Below are 20,297 nucleotides of genomic sequence, written 5' to 3'. Positions count from 1 at the left end.
CAGGGAAGGCCAGGTCCAGTGAGAGGCTGACCTGGGGGTGACAGGCGCTTCCTGGACTCTCTCTGGGCACCTTGGTTGCACGAGAGCTCCACAGCCCGTGTGTTCCACTGAGTGAGCAGGGCGGGTGCAGCAGCTGCTCAGTGAGCCAGGGCTGAGGCTCCAGGGGGAACCAGGGCCTTCGCCTCCTCCCATCCCAGCCTCAGGCTGGCCTCTGAGCCCTCCCGAATGGCTGGCCCCTGTGAAATGAGGGAGTTGGAGTGGACATCTCCAGGGCCTGGCCACTCTGCTGTCATAGCACCCCGGCAGAAAAGCTCAGTCCCTCACACTCCAGGGAGAGGAGGTGGGCCATTTGTGTTCAGGGGTGTGTGTGTGTGTGTGTGTGTGTGTGCGCATTGTGGTGGCTGTGTGGTATGTGTGAGCATGTTTGTTTGCATATGTACAGTGCGTGTGTGTGTCGTATGTGTGTGTGTGGTATATTGTGTGGTGTTTGTGTGCTGGTTCTGCTTGGTATGTTGTGTGGTTGTGTGGTATGACGTTTGGTAGTACGTGGTGTGTGTGTGCACAGAGTGTGCTGTATGTGGTGTGCACAGTGTTGGATGTGGCATGCCGTGTGGCGTTTGTGTGATGGGCGTGTGCGGATCCCCGTGCGTGTCTGTCTTTGTTCACCAGCACTCTTAGACTCCTGTGTATTAGCTTTGCAACCAAAATACCTGTCAAGAACCACTTAGAGGAGAAAAAGGTCATTTTGGCTCCCAGTTTCAGAGGTTTCAGTTCATAAATGGCTGAATTCATTGCTCTGGGCCAAAGGTAAAGCAGTAAGTCCTGGGGGAAGAGCCCAGCGGAAGAGAGCTGCCCTTCCCAGCAGCCAGGACGCAGAGAGAGAGCAAGGGCTGCAGAAAGAGCGACCCTTCCCGGGCAGCCCCAGGGGCCACCTCCAACCACGCTGCCCTGCCTGGGTCACCTAGGTCACAGTCGGGTCATTCCACCTCTGAACGTCCCTGCACTAACAGGAGCTTCTAGGGGGCGCCTCATCTCCAAGCCACAGCATCTGAGGTCTTTTTCTTACTGTGAGGCAAGTGTGCGGGGCACAGCAGGCCAGCTGTGGTGAGCAGCCGTGGACGGTGGTTCTGACACTTCTGAAATCGCACCTGCTCAAAACCTCTCCATGTGAAGTGTCACTCAAGACAAAAAGCAGGTCATGTCAACCGTGCACCTTCAGGGGGACTGCAGTGATCCCAATGAGGCGGGAAGCCCCCCCCTCGGGTCCTCCCCTCCCTGGGATTGTGGGTGGAGTGCTGGAGCGGAGCTGCTGCCCTTTGGACAGGTAGCAGGTGCATCTGTTAGCTAACAGTGATGCCATGATGGTCTTTGTATTACAGCCCCTGCCCCCAGAAGGCAGAAATGTGACCACTGGACCGCGTGCCCCACCAACAGCTATGCCTACCGGTTGCTCAGCGGCGGGGGTCGCGACAAGTACGCCAAGATCTGCTTTGAGGATGAGCTGTAAGTAGCGGTGTTCAGGAAGAAAGCACAGAGTCTGCCCACCAGTCCCTTCTGAGGCTGCCCAAGTGGCAGGGCTGGCGAGAGGAGACTCTCATGCCCCTGGCCCCCGCCTAAGGCCCCGTGCACCTGGGAGGGAAGGATCACGCCTTGCTGGCTGTGTTTGCTAGGGAGGGACGCTGATCATCGCTAGCGGTGGGTGTGCGTCCTGTGCTGAGCTGCTTCGGTTTTGTAGTTTATATTTCATCCTTTACTTTGAGCACGTGGCCAAGTCCAAAGCCATGGGAACGTGGAGTTAGGCAGACAGAGCTTGTGGGTTGTTCTTTATGGTCCCCACCCTCTGTGCACCTCCCAGGGGACAGGCCTTTGAATACCCCTCCTCTCCAGGTGGGAGAATCTGTGCAGTTGGCGCTTCTCCAGGGCTTGGCGCACTGCCCCAGGGAAGCCATCGGGCCTGGTGGGATTCTTAACTCCAAATTCCCTTTGTCTGGTCATCAGGGCTGCTCAGTTACCTGCTCTTTATTTTTGAGCACTTCTTTGCCCTGGAGCACAGCGTGCTCTTCTGAAGTCTTTCTCGGTTCAGACCTGAAACCAGCCATTTCTCAAAAGAGACTTTCCCTTAATGGGTGTGGGATTTGGAAGCCAGGAGGCTCGCTGTGGGGAGCTGTGCCCCAGCAGCTCTCCAGCGAGCAGCTCCTCTGTCGGTGCTTTCCGGGAGCCGCTGCGATGGAACCACTTCTGAGCATGGTTAGTGGACAGAGGCGAGAAATGCATTTCCCGGGAAAGGAGAATTTGCACTGGTATTTCCAGCTAACATTTAACAGCAGGATTTTTCCTCCATTAGGAGCTTTGATTTCACATTTTAACTCCTTCCTTTCACTGAGAACCTCATTCCTAGTGCGGTTTAACACCTGCTTTCAAAATGTGTGTCAGGAGAACTCAATTCAGCTATTGAGTGAAGTGAGACTTTTTTGTCAGTTCTTTTTTTCTTTAAAAATATTACACTGCAGTGTGCAGTATTATGACTGAAGTCATGTGAAAGAGTTGTTTTTCCCATAGTTGTGTTATATACTTGATATGATTAGGTTCATTTCAATTCATTTTTAGTTCTAAGATTTTTTTTTCTATTTTTTCTTTGGATTTAATTTTTGATTGTGTAATATATTTACATGGTTCAGAAATTAACATTATGTATCCAAAAACATACATTCAGAAAAATCTTCCCTATACCTTCCAATTTTTCTCCTGTTCTCATCTCAATTTTTTTTATTAAATTCTGATTTATCCCTCTAATGTTTGCTTTTTTTGGCAAAATAAGCTTTCTCTATATATATGTAGATGTACCAATATATGAGTTTTATAAGCATGCCTATGTGAGTTCATGTATATGCATGTATGAATAGGTGCGTATATGTGCATATATAGTATATCTCCTGACCCTTCACTTTCTCTTTTTCTTTTGCTACATATTCATATATGTGTGTATATATACAGATATATGTGTGTGCATATATATATATATGCACACATATACACACAGACACGTCCTTTCTTACATAAAAGGTGGTAAACTCCACGCACAGTTTTGCACTTTGCTTTCCTTACTTCACAGTATAATAGAGATCACTCCCTGTCGGTACAAAGAGATTTCCCTAATTTATTTTATTGGTGCATAGTATTCCACAGGGATGGTTCATAGTTTATTCAACTAGTTTTGCACTGACAGGCAGTTCTAATGTGTCAGATCTTTGGGTATTACTAATAATGCTACCATGAATAACCTGTGGTATGTGATTTTGTAACTGATCCTTATAAAGTGGACACTTGTGTAACCGCCATCCAGGTCAAGCAGTAGACTATCGCTAGCACTCCGCAGGCCCTCTGTGTACCCTTGCCAAGTGCAGCCCCTGTGTTAAGGCACTCTATTCTCTTCTGTGGTGATCATATCCTTGCCTTTCTTGATGGTTTCCCTGCCTAAGCATACATTGCAAACACTGTTGTTTAATCTTGTGTATTTGGATTTTATATGAGTGGAATCATAAATTATATGCTCTTTTGTGTCTGGTCTTTTTAGCCCAAAATGACATTTGTGAGATTTGTCCTTGATGTTGGGCATAGCTATTTTTGTGGATCTGAATTGCTGTGTAATATTGCCTTGCTATTTTCCATTCTACGGTTGAATGACATTTGGGTCATTCCCAATTATTTTTGACTAGTGCTGTCTATGTCTCTTGGTGCCCATGTGTATACATTTCTGTTGACTTTGGAGTTCAGGGTGAAGGAGGGTCTCACAACCACTTATTCTCTAGAAGGACTCTTAGGAACCAAACAAGGTTATACTTATGGGTAAGATTTGTCACAGCAAAAGACACAGAGCCAATTCTGCTTGTGGGTTGCTAATGGTGAATTCTTGCATTTCATTTTTCTTTGAAATATCTGTCTTTCATCTTTATTCCTGAAAGATATCTTGGCCGGATGTGTTGGTCATTGTTTTCTTTTGAAACGTTTGAGGTGTTATTCCATTTTCTTCCAGCTTCATTATTTCTTTGGAGAAATCACCCAACAATCTAATTGCTGCAAATGTGAAAGTAATTTCCTTTCCTCTTTGTGATTCTGATTGTCTTTAGGATTTTTTTTACTTGTTTTTGGTTTTCAGCATTTGTACCCTGATGTGTGTGCTGTAGTGTATCTTATTTGGACTTTCCTGAGCTCCTTAAACATGTATGTATCCAAGTTCTTCATTGTATCTGACAACTTTTCTGCTAGTACATCTTCTTTCCCCTTCACTTTCTCTTTTTCTTTTGATATTCTTAACGAAGCACATTTTAGACCTTAATACTGTATTCTCTAAACCGCACTGGTTTTTATTCTGTATTTTTATCTCTGCCTTCCATTGTGGACAGAACTGTTCTCCATTTCAGTGGGATTCTCTTCTACTGTGTCTAATCTGCTGTTAAACCCATTCATTGACCATTGATATTAGCTTATTATATTTAGTTTTAGAACTTCATTGTTTTCAAATCAGCATGTCAATTTTTTAAATTTCCAGTTCTGAACTTTTCAGTTTTGTTGATCATTTTCTTGAATATATTAAGTCTAGTTTTGTTGAAGTCTATGTTGGATAACTCAACTATTTTAACCCCTTGTGAATCTGTCCCTATTATGTACTGTTTCCTGCTGGTTCCATTGGTACTTGTTATATTGGATTTTTTTGCTCATGGGCCGGATTATGCTTGACAGTGTGCCAGACAGTACATTGGAGATTATTTTTTAAATAGAGGCAAGAGATATGTATTAGTCAGTTTTCCATTCCTGTAATAAAATATCTGAGGCTTGATAATTTAAAAAGAAAAGAAGCTTATTTGGCTCACAGTTCTTAGGTTCAAGGGCATGGCACCAGGTTCTTCTGCTTAGCTGTGGTGAGCCTCATTGCAGGTGGCTTCACAATGGTGGGAATTCATGCAGAAAAGATTTCATGAAGAGACAGGAAGCCAGGGAGATTCAGGGGTTAGACCCGCTCTTTCATAACAACCTACTCTCTGGAGATCTAATTCACTCTGTGAGAATAGCATTGACCTCTTCTTCTAAGGGCATGTCCCCAGTGACCAGTTACCTTGCATGAGCCCCACTACTTAAAGGTCCCAGCTCCCAACATCACCTCACTGAGACCACACATGAATTCTTGGGGGACTACACTCAAACTACATCCAAACTAAAGCAGGATAAAATTTTCTGTTGCTTCTGAGGATTTTTCTTTGCTGCTCTGAGGGACCTGGAACCAACAGCAGAACAAGAGACAGCCTGAATAAATTCCAACAACTGAGACTTTCTGGGTGACTGTGCTAAGGTCCATGCAAATGCTGACTTAATACCTGGCTTCTCCTCTGGCTCGGGACTCCGCCCTTTGTAAGAGCAAACTGATGTAAGATGTGGGGACTCTAACCTGGCCCTCTCTTCGGCCTCCCGTGGTTGTCAGAGTGCTGTTCACCCCCTTTGGCACCTTTTCTGGAAAATGCTCCTGGGGTTAAAGAGCCCTCAAGTGCTGGGCTCAGCACCACAAATCCAGTCTCCTCTGAGGTCTTGCCTAGGAAGTCGTTTGCTCCCTTATTAAGGCTCTGTTGACTCCTTAAAACCTGTCCTGTCTTCCTGCTTTTCTCCAGGGACGGTAGGTGCAGCTCACCCAAGTGTCCACTGTTGGAAACTTCAGGTTCTTACCGAAAGTTCCCTAAAACTGTCCAAAAAACTCTAGGGCCAGGAGGCTCCGGGGGAAGCTCCGGTCAGCGCTGCAGAGCAGAGTGATGAAGTGTGTGTTCACCTGGGAAAAAAGGAGAACTCCAAGTTCTCTTTGTGATATTGCCATATCATCGATTCTAAAACTTGGCAGAGGGTAAACACACACACACACACACACACACACACACACACAGAGAAAAAAAAATTCCTGTGATCTCAGAAATGATCACCATCTCCAGAAAGTCACTCGGTCTTCCTGACGTCAGGATCCAGTCACCATGAAACTGACATCTCATCTTCTGCGGTTTAGAAGTAAACTCTAAGTGGTACGACAAAGTGTTTATTCAAGGAACTAGCTAAGCCTTGTGGTTGGGTGAAACAGTCGCCTGGAGTGAAGCCACGCCTCCGTCAGTGCTTTCCGGGGTAGAGATGGGGAAGAGTTGGGAAAACCTGGTTTGGGCCCATCTCCCGTTGACTGAGCTCTAACTACCTCACATCTATAAAATGCAAAAATGGATGTTCCTGAGCTGGTTGAAGATTTGGTAAAAAAGCATTTGTGAAGAGCCTGAGCTAAACAAATATGGGTTTTCCCCTCCCTATCCTTTGCCTAAATTATAAGACTGAATGCAGCTTCCAGTTGCTGGGGGGCAGAGTGCTGAGTCTACAGAACCCGGGGCAGACGTGGGTGCAGCAAGTGTGGGGTGACTCTCCAGGGAGCTGCACCCCAGTGGCTCTCCAGGGTGGTGACCTCTTCAAGGAAATGGTGGGAAGCCATGGTGGGTGGGCCGTGCTGCCCAGAGAGGGTCTTGTGAGCAGGGTCAGGGTGCTCCTTTCTGGGAAGGAAAGGAATCTCGACTGACGCTCAGTTACGTTTCAGGCTCATCGGAGAAAAGACGGGGAGTGTGGCAAGAGGGATCAACATTGCCATCGTGGACTGTAAGTTCTAAATGATTTCCTTAAAATGTCTCTAAGAACTCTGAGGTTGGGTTTTTCACCCAGACCTTGAGCTTTGGAGAGCTTTGCACATGATCTAGTTTAGGTCTGTCTTAATGCATTTTAAAATGATGTACTTAGTTATTCTTACGAGCCCCACATTTCAGATTGTGTTTCAATAACAACAAAACTCACTGAAGACCAAACACAAAAGGAGTTTACAAAGCACAAAGGAGGAACCCAGAGGAGCACCAGCTGGGGCCCCGGGTCGCATCTCAGTCCCTCTGCTGGCCAGCTCCCACTGCCTTATGATAAACAGCCACTGAAGTCCATGGAAGGCAGATCCGGGCCTTGCTCGGAGGTCCTGCTGCCACTGGGAACCCTGGCACTAAGAACTGCAGCAGGGTCAGAAGGAGTTCCCTGCAGAATCCCTGGGGCAGCAGACAGCATGGGCCAGGGACAGCAGAGCTGCAGGGAGAGACAGTTCTCCCTGTTGAAAGACCCCAGGGAAGGCTGACGCACGTGGCGGAAGGGGCTGAGGGGTCTCGTTGTCCCTGGGGGAGATGCAGTGGGGAGCAGAACGGTAAGGTCAGCTCTAACTGGGTGCAGGATGCAAGCGGCTCTAGAGCAGTGGCCAGGCTCTGTCCTGCTGTCCCTGTGCTTGGTGACATCCTTTAGGCCATCCCATCAGCTGTTTCCTGCAGACACACAGACAAGAAACGGCCTGTTAGGAGGAACCAGGGCCACCAACACACCCTGTATTATTTATTTTTTAAGCACAATTTCTTTTATTTGCAGATATAACTGGGAAGCCGATAGCCACACAGTATTTTGATATGTATGAAGGTGGTAAGAAAACATTTCCTGTTAAGACGAAGTTTAAACATGGACTAGACCCTAAAGAGACTGGGCATCTATTCAGAAAGGAGGAGGGCCGCTCTGGTCTGCATCTCTCTCTGCGGGCCCCTCGGGCAGGCGTGGCTGCCCTGCTCTGGGATGGCACCTGAGTCTGGCTCGAGGCTAGTGAGTGCAGAGGCCCCTGGCCGGTGCTGCAGAGGCCCCTGGCCGGTGCTGCAGGAGCTGTGCTGTTGGAGGTTGGCTGCTGGACCTCTCGGGGCTGCCTGCCTCGGCTCTTGGTCTGGGAGAGCTCCTTTCCCACTCTGTACCCAGAACGCCACCCAGTGTCTGTCCTGTCACTCACCTCAGATGGTCCCCCAGTGAGCCCCGATGGCACTGATCCCATGGTTGAGGCCAGCACTAGGAAGCAGGGATCAGAGTGGACATAGAGGCCGAGGGCAGAGGGAGGCCCTGGCCAGGGCAAGAGCCTCCATTGGCAGAGAAGACCCTCAAACTCCCCTGCATTGACCCCACAGATAACTCTGGACCAATGATGAAGTTCATTCAGAGCGCTCCTTCGAGATCCCTGCTGTTCATGGTGACCCACGATGACGGAAGTACCAGGTGAGCGTGTTGCAGTCAGCATGGCCCCAGCAGCCAGCGGGGCAGAGCGCCAGGGGCCTCCCTCCCGGTCTCCAGGGGAGACAGAAGTCCAAGCAGGGAGGCGCTTGTTTCAGGGACAGGAATGGCTTGCAGATGGCATGACAAAGCAGGCTGTCTCTAAAAAAACTCTAACATGGAACTGGAGCACCTGCCTGCTGGCCGGGGCCTCAGTCCCTCACAGCAAGCAGCTCGGCAGGGAGGTGTGAGCTTTCCAGCCAGAGAAGCCGACCCAGAGAGGGACTTCCAGGAAGATGGCGTCCCCACACGGGGAGCAGCAGAGGGTACAGGAACACACACACACACACACACCACACACACACACATGACACACACACACACACCACACACACACACACCACACACACACACACACACACACACACACACACACACACACACACACACACACACACACACACACACACACACANACCATACACACCACACACACACATGACACACACACACCACACACACACACACACACACACACACACACACACACACACACACACACACACACACACACACACACACACACACACACACACACACCACACACTACACACACACACACACACCACACACACACACCACACCACACACACACACACACACACTCATGGAGGAGTTGGTTTAGCTCAGTACTTCTGAGTGTGATCTGCCAAGTCAACATGCGCCTGTCTTTAGGGAGAATTCGTGAACCTGGAAAGCATTTTACAAATGTGTCTGACCTCAGATTCATTTCTCAGGGAGCGTCTGACACACTAAAGTTCCTTAGATGATGCTTGGAAAATGCATCAAAATGACTCCCTTAGAAAATCTAAACATCTTGTTCTCTTGTTCTCCCTCCTTCCTTCACTTATTCTGCACCACACCATTTCGCACTGATGGTGTTGTGTTTTGTTTTGTATTTCTTTCCTTTTCTAATGCTGGATTTTCTGACTATGGAAAAGCACCACTTTGGACCTTGGTATCGTCCTCCAGCTTTGCTGTCCACTTATTTTGTAGTCAGTAAGCAAAGTAGCAACCTGGACTGGAAAGGATGTGGGCCAAGTTTGAGGATGTGGCTGAACCCCCAGACACACGCAAGGTCCTTTCAGAACCAAGAAGTAAGACCTCAGAACAGGTCTCAGGGCTCTGGATGCCATCATCTGTTGTGCACCCAACCAGCAGGTCCTACGAGCCGCCTCCCTGCAGCCGAGGGGGGCGCCGGCTTCACCTCGCTCAGGACCACAGCATGACTGGCGGCAGCAGCCTCCTCCCCTCGGGTGTCCTCGGGAGGCTTTCTCACGCTGTCCCCTTTGCCTCCAGACTGAAGGCGGGCGCCAAGGATGCCATCCAAGCACTCGGAAGTAAAGAAATCAGGAACATGAAATTCAGGTCAAGCTGGGTGTTTCTTGCAGCCAAAGGCTTTGAACTCCCTTCAGGAATTCAGAGAGAAAAGGTGAGTGCTTTCCAGCGTAAGGGCTGGGATCTGAAAGGCTGCCAGTGGCTGTGGGTAAGCCTGGCCCGGTCCCCTAGGGTTGGTTCTCAGCTGAAGTCTGGAACTCTCAAGTCTCTTTAATAGAAGATTCTGAGAGGGCCCTGGGATCAGCCTCCCACCCCTGCAGCCAGCGGGCAGTTCAGGCTCCTCCCACGGAGGTCAGCCTTGCCCCTGCTGGGGACAGTGATGGCGCTCCCCTCCTGAGGGACAGAGGGGCTTCAGGGGCCAGGCCAGGCGGTCCCACATTCACCAGCCCTTGATCAATACAGCTGTCCTCTCCTGTCCTACCTTGTCACGTGACAGATCTTGCCTTTCCATATGACCCTGTTTATCAGGGAAAAGGGAAGAGCAGAACCAGGTTCTGACTCACTAAGTCTCCTGTGGAAATCCCAGCCGAGGGTGGCTCAGGGCCATTGTTGGAGTCACCTTCAGGACCATAGCACCAGCCCCATACAATGAGTCCTTCCAGCTGTTCCGCAGGTCAGCTTCCGGGGTGCGGTTGTTCTGGTGCTCAGAGCTGTTAGTGGCCCTGGGCTGACTCGACTGCTGGAGAGCATAAGGAAGTTTGAAGATGCTTCTGTTCACCCTCTTGGTCTTGTAAGAGGGGAGGAAGCCGAGCCCCACCAACTGAGGACTAGTGAGGGTAGACGATTTCTGTAACTGAGCTGGGGCCTAGACTCGAGGACACGCCCTGCAAGAGACCTACCTCCAGCTGAACCTTGCAGAGAGCTTCCCCAGGCCCCCCCCCCAGCACCCGCCCAGGCTCCTCCTCTGGGTCTCTGTCCCCGCCTGCATGCCAGGACACCCAGGCTCCCTGCAGCGGGCATGCAGGACTTGGTATCCAGGTTTTTTTGTCCTTTCTTGCCTGGATTATAACATGTTAAAGGCAGGAACCACAATTTTCTTTAAATTTTGTCATCCCCAAAGTCTCAACAATAAAAAAAAAATTATCACTAGATTAGTTTTAAGAAGATATATGGGAGATGGATAGATAGATGGACAGATGTAGCTCTAAGTGAGATTTACCCTGGGGTTACAAAGTTAGTTTAACAACCCCCAAATCCGTCAGTGTACCAAACCACATTAATAGAAGAAAAACCCGACTACCTCAACAGACACTGAAGAGCACCCAACACCCCTTAGTGATAAAAGCACTGAACACACTAAGAATAGAAGGGGACTTTCTTGTATGTCACAGTACATCTATAAAACCCCACAGCTAACATCATGCTTAGGGTGAAAACCAGACAATTTCCCTTCAAGATCAAGCAAAAAAAGAACATCATCATTGTGACCTTTTTCTCCATTATAGTGAGGAGTCTAGTGAGGACAGATGGAGAAGGCTTGCGCAGTGGTCAGTGCCTGCCCTGTGTGTGCGAGGCCCTGGGTCCCATCCCAGCACTGCCAAAAACAGTAAAAAGTAAAAAGTCATCCACATTGAAAAGAAATCCGACTCTCTCTATCCACAAATGATGCCATTTTATGCATAAAAACAACCTTAAGGAATCCACTAAAAACTATTTAAACTGAGGGAAAAGCTTAGCAAGTTTTTAGACTATGAGATCAATGAAAAATTAACTATATTTCTATTTTTTGCAATGAACAATCAGAAAATGAAGTTCAGAAAATAATTCTATTCAGAGTAGCATTAAATAATAAGACAAAGGAAAAATTTAATGTAGGGGAATAAGACTTGCTTACTACAACTAATAAATCACTATTGATGAAAATTAAGAAAAAGAGAAGATAGTCCATGTTCATGGATCAGAAATTTTAATACTGTTTAGAAGTTAGAACTCCCAAAATTGACCTACAGATTTAATGCACTCTCTACTTCAACTGACTTTTCAAAATAGAAATTGAGAAATTTCTCCTAAAAATTATATGAAAATTCAAGGAACTCAGATAGCCAAAGTGGTCTTGAGAAAGAAGAATGGAGGTACAGCACTCCCAGGTCCCAGTTCTGAAACACAGGACATGCTACCGTCATCCATATGGTGTGGTGTCGGCATAAAGCCAGGCACATGGTCAGTGGAGTAGAATTCAGACTCCATAAAATGGGAGTCCTCATGGCTTGACCAGCTGACTTTCAACAAGGACACCAAGGCCATAACTGGTATAGATAAAACCAGCTATCCATGTGTACAGAAATGTGCTTGGGTCCCCACCTCATGTCACATGCAGAATCTAACTCAGAATGTCAGGGCTAGAACTTCAACTCAGGAAAAAAAAAAAAAAAAAACATAGGCGTGAATCTTTGTGACCTTGGTAGGCAGCAGTCTCATGGCAATGACATCACTAACAACAAAGGTCAATGCTTTTCATCCAAACAGAACTTTCCTGCTTCAAGGACACCATAAAGAAAGCAAGAATCAGAGAATTCTCACGAATTGGAGAAAATATTTGCAAATAATAGAATGTGTTCAGAATATATATATAAAGAACTCTTGCAGCTCAATATTAAAAAGACCACAAACTTATAAAGTGTACAAATGATCTAAAATGCTTCCTTTTCAAAGAAGGTTACAAAAGTTCATGAATAGCCGTTCAGCAGCGTTAGTGATCAGGGAAATGGGATAAAATCACAATGACATGCCACCTCTCATACCAGGATGGCCACAGCCCTATTATTCCCAGTTTAAAATAAGCTGGTCCGACTCATTGAAGAGAAATTGAGAATCCTCAGGCCTGTCAAATGGTGCAGCCTGGGCTGAGCTGGGGCTCAGTGGTAGAGGGCTTTCCTGGCTTGTGTGAGGCACTGGGTTTGATTCTCAGCACCACATATAAATAAATAAAATAGAGGTCCACTGACAACTAAAAATTAAAAAAAAATGGTGCAGCCCTTTGGGGAGCATTCTGGCAGGTCCTGAAAAGTTACACAAGCAGCTCCCACAGGACCCAGCAATCTCACCCGAAGTATGCACCAAAGGCGTGAAACATGCCCTCCTACAAAATCTGCTCTGATGTGAGCACAATCATTTGAGCAAGGAACTCTAAAGTGCCCTGAGAAACACACACAGTGCTGCTCCTGGCTGAAAACTAAGCGTCAGAGCTGTGCTCCCAGCACAGCTGATACCAGTCAGGTTTGCATTCACATTAAGTGCATTAAAATGGAGCAGAACTTACAATTCATTGTCTTCTCTCAAGCCACACCCCAGGTACTCCAGCTGAGGGTGGCTAGTGGTGACCGTTGAGTAGCATAGGCCACAGAACATTTCCATCTCTGCAAAGTGTCCTCGAGCTGCATTCAGGGTTATCAAGAGGCATGTAAAGAGGAAATCCAAGAGCCAGCTTGTGCTGGAGCAAATCCCGCTCCAGGAATTGTTTCTGCTCATGTGACTTTGCTCAGTGACAAAGATTAAATATTTGCTGACTAGCTTAGTGAATAAATAAAACACTTGTTTATTTTCCTCTCACACAGATCAACCACTTCGATAATTCGAGGAACAGGTATGCTGGCTGGCCGGCAGAGATACAGATAGAAGGCTGCATACCAAAGGACCTGCGGTAGCGTGACATGTTCCCCGGGAATGGCTTTGTGCGGTGGAGGCAGCTGGGCTGGCCCGAGAATCTTATCTCTTTAAGTCTGACAGTCAATCCCTGAAGAATATTTTGCTAGTTGATAAAATCTTGGCACACGATGTTTTTACACTGGTGCTTGTGTCCTGAGGCTAGCGATGAACAGGAAGCCGAATGCGTGGGAATTCACAGGGGACCCCAGATGTAACATGGAGAGTGTGGGGAGCACCCTGCACATCTGGTCTGGAGCAGCAGCCCACTCTCCTAGTGCAGCCCATGTGGTCCCCCTAGTCCTGCGGAGAGTCTCTATCCTGCGGTCTCCGAGCATGCCCTGGCTCCCAAGTCATCTCCTGGGAGAATGAGCTATGGTCAGGAGGGTGCAGCCGACATCCTTGGTCACTTCAAGTGGCATTCTTGGGTCTGCCTGTGGGCTGTGGATTTTTTCATTTATTCACTCATTCACCTGGGTGCTGCCTGCCCCTGGCACTTGGGAGCCCAAGTCTTTGTAGAGGCCTCAGCAAATCAAGGATGGGATGGTGGCCCAGGCCCAGTTATGGGCCGAATGGGTCCCCCTAAATTCATTTGTTGATGTTCTGATGCCCAGTAAATACCTCAGAATGTGACCTTATTTGGAAATGGAATTTTTGTAGCTGTAGTCAAGATGAGGTCATCCTGGAGCCGGGTGGCCCCTCTTCCATATGACTGCTGCCCTTACAACAAAGGGCAGACCTGGACACAGATGGACACAGGGAGGAGGCCTTGGGAGGATGAAGGCAGAGACCTGGAGAAGCCTCTTCAAGCCGGGAAACTCGAAAGGTTTCAGCAACACCAGGAGCTGCGAAGGTGTGGGACGGAAAGCAGCTCACCCCCCGGCTCTGTGTGCTCTTCAACACAGCCAGAGAGCCGCCCTCCCTGGAGTCCCCAGGCCAAGAGCAGTCCTCTGGCTCTGCACCAGCCGTGGCCTCTGAGCATCCTGGGCCCTGGGCAGACTCTGTGGAGGCAGGGCCGTCACTAGTGCCCAGTCTCCAGGGATGTCCAGGAAGTCAGCGCCGTGTGATCGCTGGGAAGCTGCTGAGATCGCTGCGACTTGTGGAGAAGGTGGACAATGGAGACATTGGAGGGCTAAGTGGCCGCCAGGGCAGGGAGGGCTGGACGGGCAGCGCGTGGGGGATTCAGGGGCTGACACCACGTGCATTGGACTATAGGTGGCTCCAGGTCATCACCCAAAGCCTCAGAATGGACAGCACCGAGAGTGAACCCTAATGCTGAGGCAGACGCTGGGTGACAATGACGTGTCAGCCCAGGCCATCAACTGTCACAGAGTGCCCTCTGGGGTTGGTGGTGGGCTGCTGTGTGTGAGTATTCAGGACAAATTCAGCAATCTGTACCTCCTGCTCCATCCTGTGTGAACCTAAAACTGCTCTTAGCAATAGTGTATTACAAAAAAGCGTCCACACAGGAGGACAGCCAGGTGGGCAGAAGCTGAGCCTCCTGGTCGCTTTGGACTTGAGCCTGAACCTATCACCAGCTCCCCAAGGGGGAAGGGTGGGCCCGCTGGGCTTTCCTCAGGAAGTGGGGGGTGGGCTGGGTCCCCTAGGTGCTGACCCTTCCACAGAGAGGACCAGCTCTCTAGAGCAAAAGGCCTGGGATTCCTGATTTCTCGGCATTTTGGCCTTTGCGCCCCTGGGGCTGCTGGCCACAATCTGCAGCCACATGGAGCTTGCTCTGGATTGAGAAGAGGACCCTCCCTTCAGCTGCCCTTGTCTCTCTCAGCCCTGGAGGCAGGGGCACTGCCAGCCCTGTCCTGCCAACCCCGTAGATGGACACCATGTTTGAGGGCAGCATCCGATGCTCACCCAGGCATCCTCGCTGGGCCTGGGGCTCGCTGTGGGCCCTGCTGGTTACCCTCATGCTGTCCTGTGTCGGGGTCACAAGGACTCAGCCCGCTGCAGCAGGTGAGGCTCAGGGAGGCTGAGATCAGTGTGCCTGGTCTCACAGACGACAGGGAGGAGTGGACTCCACTCCCAAGGGCACAGAGCCCCTGGGCTCTGTGGGACAGGGCAGCTTATGGTTACTCTGTTTCATTAGTCCAGGGAAATGTTTTGTGATCTCTGTTTCCACCATTGAGAAGGTGAATGCAGGATGAGAGGCCTGGGGGAGGGGATGCATCTGCCTTTGGAAGGCTCCAGATGTTTCCTAGTGGCTACAGACAGCTGCACGTGGCTCCAAGCAGTTCCAGTGGCTCCAGACAACTCTAGATAGCTCCAGACAGCTTTTAGATGGCTCCAGGTAGCGGTGGGCTGTCAACACACAGGGGCTGTGACCCTCCCAGGGAGACCAGCAGGCAAGGTAGGAGGCAAGCATTTGTCAAGCTGCATGCTTGACCCTGACCTGTCGCGGAACCAAGAGCTCCTGCCCAGAGGCTGTGACCATGTCCCTTCTCTGGGTTTCCAGCTCCTAACTAGGGGAAGGGTGACAGTGGTATGGTATGGACACTCAAGACTTTGAGATCACAAACCTGAGAGACTGTCCCAGACCTTGTCCCTGTCAGCCTATGCAGTCCAACCCAGCAACCACGCACAGCTATGCAAATTAATTTCAATTACATGGAATCCCAACCCACAGTAGCCACACTGCACTGCTCAGCACCTGTGTGGAGCAGACCAGAAAGGTCCAGCACAACACACAGTCACTGCAGCCATTTCCATGGGACCTCCAGCTGGCAGTCACTGGGTCTCCTCCAGGTGCAGCCCCTCCCCTGCCTCCCCTGAGACTCCTTAGCGATGGCGACTCCGGCCCACCCTGACCTGAGGGATCAGACTTGCCAGGTTGAGACAGAGCTCCAGTTGAATTGTGAGAGCACGAGGACCATTCAGCTGTGTTTCTGTGGCCAGACACTTGGCTTCATGCCTCTCACGGGTCGCTGGTGATGGGACTGAGATGGTTCATCACAGCAAAGCAAAGCCTAGCAAGAGAAGGGATGGCTGGCCTGGTCCCTGACCTGTTCTAAACGTGCTCAGGTGGGAGGCGGGTCCTGCAGGGAGAGCCCTTGGCATCTGAAGTGCAGCAGATGTGCCATCCACATTGTCCCCTGAGCAGCATGGCATGTGCCTGGTAAACCTGGCTGGTGCCAGGAGGCGGGAACCATAAAGATAAGTGCCTGGCGCTTTGGCGGTGGTGGTGGCCACCAGCCAGCCCTGCATGAAACCAGCAGTTTCTAGAGGGAAACGGCTGCATCAGGGCACAGGGTGGCTCCACTCTTCTCTTGGCCACCTAGGCCACTGGATTTGGGGGATAGCTTTGCTCACTATCATGCAGAACCTGGGGCTGGGTGGGGAAGCATTGTGCTGAAAGTTGTCTCTGAGGCTTCGGATGCCGCTTCTGCAGTATTCTTGGCACAGTGACATGGCCTCGGTGATGGGCAGGACAGTGGCTCCAACTCCTGTATGTAAATACTCCCACCACACCCGGTTCTCAGCCAGCAGGAGCCAGCTCCAGCATGCAGGCTGGGTGCTGAGTCCACTTTGTAACTGGCACTGAGCAGAAAGGAGACGTGGGTTCGTGCTACATGTTCTAAAAACGGTTCTTTCCCATTGCACTGGAATTCTGTCCACAGCCATCTGCCACAGAGGAGGGATGCAAGCCTCTCACTCCCTGCCCTCCATCCACACCCTCTCCTCCTCCCCAGCAACACTCAGGGCTTCCTATCTTAGGATTTCTTTTTAAGGAAATTCTGTGCATATTCTCTGGATGCTCACCCTAGGAAAGAAGCCCCTCTCCAAGGACTAGTGTCTGTTAGATTCACAAGCACATCCCAGGGACCCAGTGCTCAATAAATATTTGTGAATGAGTAGAGGAATAATTACTAGTTCCATAAAAAATAATAAAGAGGCATGAGCCCTGGGAGACGAGGTTGTGTTTGCTGTCTGCTGGTGTGGCAGATGTCACTGTGGATGATGCGGGGCTGGAGTGAATGGAGACAGCAGAGCAGCAAAAGATCCCAGTGTCCAGGTGTCCAGGACCCCATGGAGCTCTGGCATTGCTTGCAGCTCAGTTGTGATGGACCTGCCCATGTAGGGGATACAGATGGCCTTAGAGATGGCTGCTGCGCAGGGTGGGTCCTGTCCCTCATGCCCATTTCCACTTTTCTAAATTGTTGTGTTTACTTTCATCCTGACAGATTAAACTTCCAGACTCAGCAGGGGAATGTCCTGTAATGAGAGGTGCTGGGGGACCATGTGCCCTGGAGAGTGCTGGATTCCCATTCCCACACCTGTCCACATGCCCCTGCCTCTCTGTCAAGAATTCTAGGAGAGGCAGACCAAAGGCAGCCTGGGAGGTGGACGGCTCCCCCTGCAGAGTGCCTGGAGTCTCCCCTACTCCTGCGCTCTGGCCACCCCCTTGGTGGTCAGGAGCTCTCTGTATCTCCGCCCTCCAGGGCCTTCCTGCCAGCGATGTGCACAGGGCTTTGGGATTGTAAAGCTGTGGCTCTAAGTATGCAAGGAAATCGCTTCCCCCTGTCGTTTCTGGACTTTTTCCAGCTTTTGGTGGGCCATACGTACACGTGGCAAGGCTGAGCTTTCCCAAAACCCTTTGGCTGCCTGGAGACCCCTGGTGGAAGATGGAAGGAAGGGCAGGAGGTACAGGCTGAGCTGGAACTGACCAGGCTTGAGTAATTCAGACAGGGCTCCCTGGGAGTGGACAGCAGAGCAGGGCCACCGCCCAGCACCACAGGGGCTGCCTGGTGGGGGGAGGTAGCACTCACAAGCATATTTTCTTGCTTCACTTGGTCCCCTCAAAAGTCCTGTGTGGAAGCCCTAACCCCCAGCACCTCAGAAATGGCCTCATGGGAAACAGGATCCTGTGGTGTCTTTAAGGTGAGGCTGGGTTAGAGCAGACTGGCCCCCTAGCCAACACCACAGTGTCCTTCTTAAAAGAGATGTGGACACCCACAGCAAGGGGACACCACACAGGGACAGAGTTGCGCTGCCCAGAAGGCGCCTCAGAAGCTGGAGGGAGGTGTGGGGCAGGTCCTACCCGCACCCACAGAGGCAGTGCGACCCTCACACCCTTGATTTTGAACTTCAGCCTCCAAGACTGTGAGAAGAGTTTTGTTCTGAACTAAGTATTTGGGGTACCTTGGTACACAATTGCAGGAGACCGGATAGACCTACATTTTGGCACATGCTATACTAAGAGACCTAATCTGTTCCCCCAACTCACTTCTCTTTGGGAAGAGTTGGCATCATGTTTCCCTGTGTGCAAAAATCTGAAGGCACAGTAATTTAACAAAGTGGTACAAGAGGTGACAGGGGTTTTTCTACTTGGAACATGGGTCTGAGAGCATGGCACCAAAGCACCACTCAGACCCTGTGAGGACACAGGACATGCTTGGGCCAGTCTACTGCAAGGCAATTTGTGATTTTCTATTCAGGAGATTGCTAGAATCTTAATATGATGTCCTGATATTGTAGAGATAAAATAAGTCAATGGATGCGTTTTTGAGGGCCACTTTTCCTAACAAAGGGAAAGCAGAGGTCTTTTACAAGGAACCTTGTTTTCTCTTCATCCTTCCTGAAAGGCAGGCACCTGGGAGGTGGCTGCAGGGAGCAGAGTGGGTGGGGTGCAGGACACGGACAAGAAAGAAGGGCCCAGGGACACCTAAACAGCAGGGACCTCCTTTTGCCCCCCACTAGAGGGAAGGGCTTTCCAAGAGATTTTCCTTTTAAGAGAACAGCATCCACGTTGATACCTGTTCTTGTTCCACTTCTGATTTATCCAGCAGTATCTCTGTCACACAGGCAGCCGCCTGGTGGCTCTTGACAAGGCTCAGCAGGTGGGCTCCCAACTGCCTTGAAGCCCAAAGCAACTCTCTGCTGCACGCAGGGGGACCCTGGAGTCACTTGGTCCTATTCAAAGGCAGGCCTCTGATTCACCTCCATTCCTCAGGTCTCACTGCTCTTCCATTCTCCACCCTCCCGACCTTTGTGCCCTCCTTGGACGCTGTCCCCTCTTTGGATGCTGTCCCCTCCTTGCTCACCTCTGCCCCACCTCTGACTCCTCCTCTGCACTTAGACAGACCTGGCTGCTGGCCTCATTGGCTCCTCGTCCTGTCTTTAAGTCGAGGCCAGGTGATAACTGAGACAGGACCTTCCCTGAGAGTGCCTCTGTCCCCGCAGGGCAGGGCTTGGTAGAAGAGAAAGAAGGGCAAGCCCCTCAGGGAGAGCGTGGGGCCTCTGAGAGGAGAGAGACAGCTCCCTTCTCTGCGCCCCAGCTTTTATGGGGGAGGATGGAGAATGGTGAGAGGGTCCTGCCCAAGGTCACCTCTCAGTTCTTGACTGACAGACTACACCAGCTACCAACCTGCGGACAGCTCTTAGCCATCTCAGACTGTCCAACGGGTGCTCATCAGAGCGGGTTTTATTTATTTTTTATTGGTTGTTCAAAACATTACAAAGCTCTTGACATATCATATTTCATACGTTAGATTCAAGTGGGTTATGAACTCCCAATTTTACCCCAAATACAGATTGCAGAATCACATCGGTTACACATCCACATTTTTACATAATACCCTATTAGTAACTGTTGTATTGTGCTGCCCTTCCTATCCTCTACTATCCCCCCTCCCCTCCCCTCCCCTCTTCTCTCTCTACCCCATCTACTATAATTCATTTCTCTCCTTGATTATTTTCCCATTCCCCTCACAACCTCTTATATGTAATTTTGTATAACAATGAGGGTCTCCCTCCATTACCATGCAATTTCCCTTTTCTCTCCCTTTCCCTCCCACCTCATGTCTCTGTTTAATGTTAATCTTTTCCTCCTGCTCTTCCTCCCTGCTCTGTTCTTAGTTGCTCTCATTATATCAAAGAAGACATTTGGTATTTGTTTTTTAGGGATTGGCTAGCTTCACTAAGCATAATCTGCTCTAGTGCCATCCATTTACCTGCAAATTCCATGATTTTGTCATTTTTTTAGTGCTGCGTAATACTCCATGGTGTATAAATGCCACATTTTTTTTTATCCATTCATCTATTGAAGGGCATCTGGGTTGGTTCCACAGTCTAGCAATTGTGAATTGTGCTGCTATGAACATCGATGTGGCAGTATCCCTGTAGTACGC

At 49.8% G+C, this 20,297-nt stretch overlaps 1 protein-coding gene and 1 long non-coding RNA gene across 3 annotated transcripts in view; one reads left to right on the top strand and one right to left on the bottom strand.

Annotated features, from left to right (window-relative positions):
* The window catches only part of Fam3b (FAM3 metabolism regulating signaling molecule B), a 35,146-nt gene extending 18,296 nt beyond the window's left edge, over positions 1-16,850 (top strand). The window contains exons 3-9 of one of the 2 annotated variants that reach the window (XR_007347799.1): positions 1,380-1,503; positions 6,611-6,669; positions 7,465-7,515; positions 8,040-8,127; positions 9,481-9,613; positions 13,074-14,269; positions 14,377-16,850. Coding sequence is in view for 1 of the 2 variants with exons in the window: in XM_015478788.2 (XP_015334274.1) it covers positions 1,380-1,503; positions 6,611-6,669; positions 7,465-7,515; positions 8,040-8,127; positions 9,481-9,613; positions 13,074-13,163 (545 nt within the window). In the remaining variant the exon portion in view is untranslated. Of the gene's footprint in view, positions 1-1,379; positions 1,504-6,610; positions 6,670-7,464; positions 7,516-8,039; positions 8,128-9,480; positions 9,614-13,073 lie in introns of both variants that reach the window. The other variant, XM_015478788.2, reaches the window with a different exon arrangement.
* LOC125616969 lies at positions 6,864-12,987 on the bottom strand. The gene is made up of 2 exons (XR_007347800.1): positions 12,779-12,987; positions 6,864-7,364 (listed from the first exon to the last, which is right to left on the bottom strand). It is a non-coding gene; the product is annotated as an uncharacterized LOC125616969 (long non-coding RNA).
* Positions 16,851-20,297: the final 3,447 nt, after the last annotated feature.

The sequence above is a fragment of the Marmota marmota genome, unplaced genomic scaffold (assembly GCF_001458135.2).
Source record: "Marmota marmota marmota unplaced genomic scaffold, marMar, whole genome shotgun sequence".
Taxonomy (NCBI): Eukaryota; Metazoa; Chordata; class Mammalia; order Rodentia; family Sciuridae; genus Marmota; species Marmota marmota.
Note: the sequence above shows the minus strand (reverse complement) of the source record. Positions and strands in the feature narration are given on the sequence as shown.